The sequence below is a fragment of the Tasmannia lanceolata genome, unplaced genomic scaffold (assembly GCF_043159265.1).
Source record: "Tasmannia lanceolata isolate RefF3 unplaced genomic scaffold, GAP_Taslan_0.1 ptg000044l, whole genome shotgun sequence".
Lineage (NCBI taxonomy): Eukaryota > Viridiplantae > Streptophyta > Magnoliopsida > Canellales > Winteraceae > Tasmannia > Tasmannia lanceolata.
The window spans coordinates 3,627,797-3,634,441 of record NW_027518721.1 but is presented as its reverse complement, the minus strand read 5'-3'; the positions used below and the strand labels follow the sequence as shown (position 1 = coordinate 3,634,441).

At 36.8% G+C, this 6,645-nt stretch overlaps 1 protein-coding gene across 1 annotated transcript; it reads left to right on the top strand.

Moving 5' to 3' along the window:
- Positions 1-1,168: 1,168 nt before the first annotated feature.
- On the top strand, positions 1,169-5,468 carry LOC143864047 (peroxygenase-like). The gene is made up of 5 exons (XM_077374866.1): positions 1,169-1,402; positions 1,564-1,649; positions 3,001-3,095; positions 3,220-3,345; positions 5,107-5,468. Exons 1-5 carry the CDS (start codon positions 1,276-1,278, stop codon positions 5,255-5,257), a joined length of 585 nt encoding a protein of 194 aa, XP_077230981.1. The 5' UTR covers positions 1,169-1,275; the 3' UTR covers positions 5,258-5,468.
- The last annotated feature ends 1,177 nt before the right edge of the window (positions 5,469-6,645 follow it).

The following is a 6,645-nucleotide window of genomic DNA, read 5'->3' as shown; positions in this document are numbered from 1 at the left end:
GACTTCATGTTTGAAGCCAGTATATTATTGCAGTTTTTCATTTACCAAGGGCGATTTCGTGTAAGCTGTAATTACAATTTGGTGCAACTTTCACACCTCTTCAAACTTCAATTTGGAAATATTCTTTTGTGAAGATCAAGTTATATTAAATATAGGGTGATGATATTTTCACCCCCCTTGCATTACGTGCACGCTCCGCTTATAACCTCATTTGACGTGAAAAGGGACGTGAAACCCCCTTGCATTACGTGCACGCTCCCCTTATAACCTAATTTGTCCCTTTCCACGTCAAATCAGGTTATAAGGGGAGCGTGCACGTAATGAGGGGGGGTGAAAATATCATCTCTCTAAATATATGATTGTTATTAAATTAGGGGTTTGCCAGGTCCCTCGGAAAAGGCATTTCTGGTCTGTCACGAGGTGGCTGGTCTGGCATGCGACAGACCAGCTGCTAAATGCCGTTTGAGATGGACACTATCAATTCCCAAAAAATTATACTCAAACCACATTCTTACTGGCATCAAGAAAAACCATGTGTTGAACGAGAAATTGTCACTGTGAGCCAAAACCTAAACCCAAAACAAAAATAAAACCAGAATAAAGAAATAGGAAAGGATAATGAACAACAAATCCACGTTCAAGGGAAAGCTGTGCAACATACCTGCTGTTGAATTTGAGAGCAAACAACAATGCATAAAAACAAGAGAAGAATAAAATAAGTTTTTATTTATTAAGAACACAAGAGGGTGAAGATAGAATTGTTGCTGACGTGCAACACAAAACAAAAAACACTCACGTTTCTTACTTGAGGAAGTCTAAACTGAAGGGACTTATTAATGCATGATGGTGATGTGCAGCCAATGGGAGAGCCCTTTCACCTATTTTTTGCAAGGGCTCCCTTCAGTCTAGAGTTCCTCTTCTTACTTTTGCACTTCTTCTAATCGGACTCCACCTAGCAGTTGGACTCTTTAAGATAAGAATAAAAAAAGATTGCTTCACACCGGAAACCATGACGGACTCAACTCTAGATGACTAAGATAGAGATAAAATCAATTTGGCTGGGACCACTAGCAAGATGTTTGAATTACAGTTCCAACACGTGCAAGTCTCTACAAATAAAAAAGCTCTATGTCTATCCATCTTCATGTGTGTGTATATATATTGGAAGCCCTTCTCCTCACTTAAGAAGAAATTGGGATCTTTTCTTTGTTTTTGTGACTTGTCAAAAAGACTCATATAGAAATAATACATAAGCTTCCCATTCAAACACTTGCAATGGCAACAACACACCCAAATGGCAGTGAAGGACATGAGCACCACAATCTAAGTGCTCTTCAACAACATGTTGCTTTCTTTGACAGAAACAAAGATGGCTTAATCTATCCATGGGAGACATACCAAGGTAAATATTAAGTTTTGATGAATTATTTTGTCTTTAGTTTCTCCTATTCAAAACTTAAAAAGTGAAATCATAGCCTTTTCAATATATCATTTTTCACAAAAATTAAATCAGCCCTAAGAATTGTGTGGAATTATATGAAGAACTTTGTTATTGTTGTGTAGGGTTTCGAGCTATTGGCTGTGGTTTTCGTAAGTCACTTTCGGCCGCGCTGCTCATCAATCTTGCATTCAGCTATATCACCCTCCCAGTGAGTCTTTTCTGCTTTCTTCTTTCTTCTTTCCTTCATGTAAGATAATGCTGATTGAGGCAAGTTAAAATCCATTATGTTTGGTGGTTGAGCTGAGATATTGGGCTCTAGGGTTCTGGGACTCACCAGAGGATCATGGCCATGTTTGTTTCCAGCCATTGGTCTAAAAAATCCGGCGAAGTTTCATTCCAAAATAGTTCTATATAAACACTCATATAGGAAACTAGATTAGATTATCAGTTATGTTAGAATAAGATATTCTACTCTTGTCTCTTTACATAGTTATCTTGATATCATTTTATGTTTATCATGTAAGTGCTCTATAAAAGCAGTGACCTACTCTTTGTAATTTATCCAAGATTAGTAGAAATTCTCTTAATTTAATTTTATCAACATCAACTCACCCAAGTTGACTCCCTTTTAGTTTTTTTTGAAGTGGTAACTTTTTATTACAATAATATAAAAAAGATCATGACCAAGTCAGTCATGGGGCCAAAATAACAAATGCCACAAACAGAAACAAAGAGCAGAAGAGCATATACAATACAAGATAGAAAAATCCTAATAAAAACAAATGACACGTCTGCTCGAGCAAGCTGATCCGCCGCTTCATTCAGAGCGACCTCCTTACATGATGATAGGTAATCCTACGACCTTCTACCTGGTCCAAAATCTCATCAAATAGCTCCTCAATTCTCCACAGATGTGGTGAACGGCCTTCTAACCATCTTATGACATTCAAGGAGTCTCCTTCCACAATGAGATTGTCCATGTCTCTATCCGCTACCCACCTAAGGCCTTGAAGGATTGCCCTCTCTTCAGCTTCATTGGAATCTTTAATTCCAATTGGACCTGAAAAATGCCCATTTAGCGATGCTATTCTCATCTCTTAGAATACCTCCAATACCAGAGGCCCCGAATTTCCCAAATTAAATCCATCAAAATTTAACTTCATCCTTCCAGGGTCAGGGGCACCACCTAGGGCAATAATCTCTTCACTCTCTTTGCTGTCGCAAATCTATCTCTTCAGCTTCATTTGACTTCCTTTTACTTTGGTCACATTCTTGTATCAACATTTCAAAATCGATCAAAACTGCTTTGAATATGAGAATATCTCGAGTTATGACCACATCAGTTGAGTACTTGGCTGCGTCAACCCAATACTTGATAGCATCATTCTAAGCTGAGTAGGATTTGCTTTGACTGTATTTTGGCCCACATCCTCATTTTGAAACATTGATTTCACGTGTTTAAAAACATTAAAAATATCTTCTTTTTTTTGGTTTAAATAACTAGAACTCTTACCATTTCATGACAATTTTACTTGTTATTTTGATGTTTCTCCTTGTAGGGACGCATACCTTCTCTTCTCTTCCCTATTTACATTAGAAACATTCACAAGTTGAAGCATGGAAGTGACACTGAAACCTATGACACACAAGGAAGGTAAGTTAGTCCCTTCCTGATGCAGTCAACTATTTTTCAGGAAAAGACAGAAAAAAGGGTGGAAATATCATTTCCCACTTTTCTGGTAAGATGAAGTAATCTCAATGACTGGCCATGGATGCAGGTTTGATCAATCGAAATTTGATGCCATCTTCAGCAAGTATGCCACCACAAATCCTAATGCATTGACATCACAGGAGCTTAGTAGGATGCTTAAAGCTAATCGCAAATCTTCAGACTCCTTTGGATGGTGGGTCCTATCATTTTCGACTTTTTTTTGAAGATTAAGAAAATTAAACTTACAGCCTCTTTGGATGTCATCCTAGTTGCAAATAAGATTATTCTAATTTAATCTTATTTCTAAGTGGGAGATTAAGGACTCTTTGGAACTTGACTTGGAAGCCATTAATTATATCATTTTTCAAACTATTGGGACCATTAATCATATTTAACTTCAAAACCATTTGCATATAAGATTTATATGAATATCAAAAGAGGCACCTAAACACCTTATACAGTATTATTTAAGGAAAATGCTACAAAGATAGTAGCTACTGCTCTTTCCTAGCAGACGCCGTTGGGCCCCCCTTCTCATGTCTATGTGACCTGATCTGTTGATTCAATGTGTGGCCAAAAGTTTGACCAAATGCCATTGAGGACTCCTTGATCTAATGAACCTAGTGTTCATGTTCCATTACGTCTCTTGAAGGTTCTGCCAAAAAAAAACCTAAATGGTTGGATTTTGTACTTCATCTTGCATAGGATTTCGTTCCAGTTGACGACATTCCATGCAAAGTCCATTTTCATAAAATAGTCTTGCTTTTCTAATGTCTCTAATATTTGGTGTCAGGGTCCCTTGTTGCTAGTTGTTCCCCTCATATATTTCTCTTTGCTCTCAATATCAATTCTATCTAAAGTATTAATTTTTATCTTTGGTCTATTTCAGATGAGATTCGTGCTTGACATAGTAACTTTATTTAGTTAAGGCTCTCATTTCTATTGAGGTGTGTGATTGGATGACTAAATCATATTCCTATGAGGATCGACACCTAAACCAGACCCTTTGCTACCCGTCTGTCTAGGCTCATTTTGGCTATTTAGGGGAACAACAACTCAGTTCTATGAGGATCTATATTCGAAACCGGCACATGAGAACTCACCCATTGAAGCTAGAGCCCCATCCCATTTAGGCAATGACCTATAACGACCCATTAGATTTTGACAGATATTCATCACCAGAATCAAATACATAATCAATAAAATTTACCAATACGCATCGGTCACCATTATGAACAGAAATTCATCACCAAGTTTTTATGGGCGATGATATTTTCACCCACCCGCATTATGCATGCACCCCCCTTATAGCATGATTTGACGTCAAAAAGCATTAAAGTTGCCCACTTTTCACGTCAAATTACGTTATAAGGGGAGCGTGCGCGTAATGCAGGAGGAGTGAAAATATCATCTCCCTTTTTTTATAGTGTGCATCAAATTCAGGAATTCTAACTACATTTTGAGAAATTTTTCGAGTAATACCTATGTCCATTCCAAACTACATACATTTGAGGGGCATATTAGAATAGGATCAGATCTCACAAGGCAAGTAGTTTAGATTAGAAAGTTAGTTTCGATTGAGATCATTCTTTCATTGTCTTTTTTATGTTTATCTTTATCTTTGCATGCTTATCTCTAAGTGATCTATATAAGCACCGTTTAGGGTTGATTGTAATCATCTTAATAGTGAAAATCTTTTCCTAACCGTGAGACCCCAGAGTTGATGATGTTTTATAAGATCAACGGTCCTGATTGCACATACATGTCTTCTAGTGAGACCGTAGAATTAATCATTAACATTGATCTATAGGGTACTGTTTGCCTAATCTTTCTCTTAGTTAAGATCAGACAAGGGCATCTGATCAATCTCTAGAGAAAAGCGGCCTCCCAAATGTGTCAACTCATTTTACAGAACCCTTCCTTTATAATTTCTTAATGATGTTATGAATTGCAGGATTGCCTCTTTGTTAGAATGGAAGCTTCTTTATAAATTGGCCAAGGATGAGGATGGATTGCTACAAAGGGACACTGTTAGAGGGGTTTTTGATGGAACCCTCTTTGAACGACTAGAAAAGGAGAGAGCTTTCCGTAGAAAAAATGTGTAATCAAGTCGGTGGACCCTTGCACACAACTATGCACAATTGTTCGGTTTGTGGGTGTGTCATTACTAAGATTAGTGAAGATGACATGGTAATAAATTTAGGGATCATGGTTGTTATTATTAGTGGAATTCCCCATTGTAACTATTTGATATAGTTTTGCTTAATTTTTATTTTATAATTTATGCAAACAAGTCATGGCAACATGCATTGAAGAGTTTAACTGATTAATGGCATATTTGGATGTGAAGAAAGTTTTTCCCCTAGAAAATTCTTTTATTAGGGATTTTTTGTAGAATTTTTTTTCCTCCTATTTGGTTTGGTTCACATCCTTTTATTTTCTAGAATTTTAAATTCTACAGTTTGATTAATGTTGGTTAACATTTTCATAGCAAATTATTATCAAGAATGATAAGGTGAAAGCCCTCGCAAGAGCCCAATAGCAAGGTTTTCCATTAGATCCCCATCACTACCTTAAAAAAAATGACCAAGATGCACTTATCTCAAAAAATAGTCAAATCCGTTTACCTCATAAAAAATAACCAAAATGTTCTTTTTCTTCTTAAAATTAAACGGAATTTTAAGTCTGATAATCAGACCCTGTTTGTTTTGTATTTTGAGAACCCATTGGGAGTCCAAAACTGGTTATTGGACTTTTAGACTCCCAATTGGTTCTCGAAATCGAAACAAACATAGCCTTAGGGCCTCTTCCTTTAAGATTATGACATCTGATTGTGAGCCCAAAACCAATTATTCGACTCAAAATTACGTTTAATGTTTAGTCCAATAATTGGTTTTGGGCTCACAATCGGTGGTTATAAATCTTAAACGATCAGGGCCTTAGTGAATATGTGAACTAAGTATAGCAGTTTTTTTTTTTTTTTGAATTGTGAATATTTCATTAAAGAAGAAAAACAAAAACAAACTTACCCGCCCGAAATGGATGGAGTAAGAAGATACAAGCTGATTATAGGGAAGCCTAGGATCAATGAAGATCAAAGACCTCCAGCATATCTCTTAGAACTCCCGCTCTAGTTATACTATTTGCCTTGGTGTTTGTTGACCTTATGATGTGCTGGAAGGAAACATTAAAAGACGACACCTTCTATGGGAGGGGTCCTGCCCTCTAACAAACTAATTACATTGAAAGAATCACCTTCTACGATTAAACTATCCAAGTCTCTACTCTCAATCAACTTAGGAAAACATTTTGAAAACGGAATTCCGGGTTAAAAATAAAAACAGGATGGACATGACCGTCGATTTGACCTTTTTAAAGGTGTGTTTATTGCTTTTATGGGGATTTGAACTCCCTTCTTTTGTCTTTCAGTGGATGTGGCCCATTGATTGATGCCCGTTTTTTCCCCAAAACGGATTCCCGTTTTCCTAGTAGT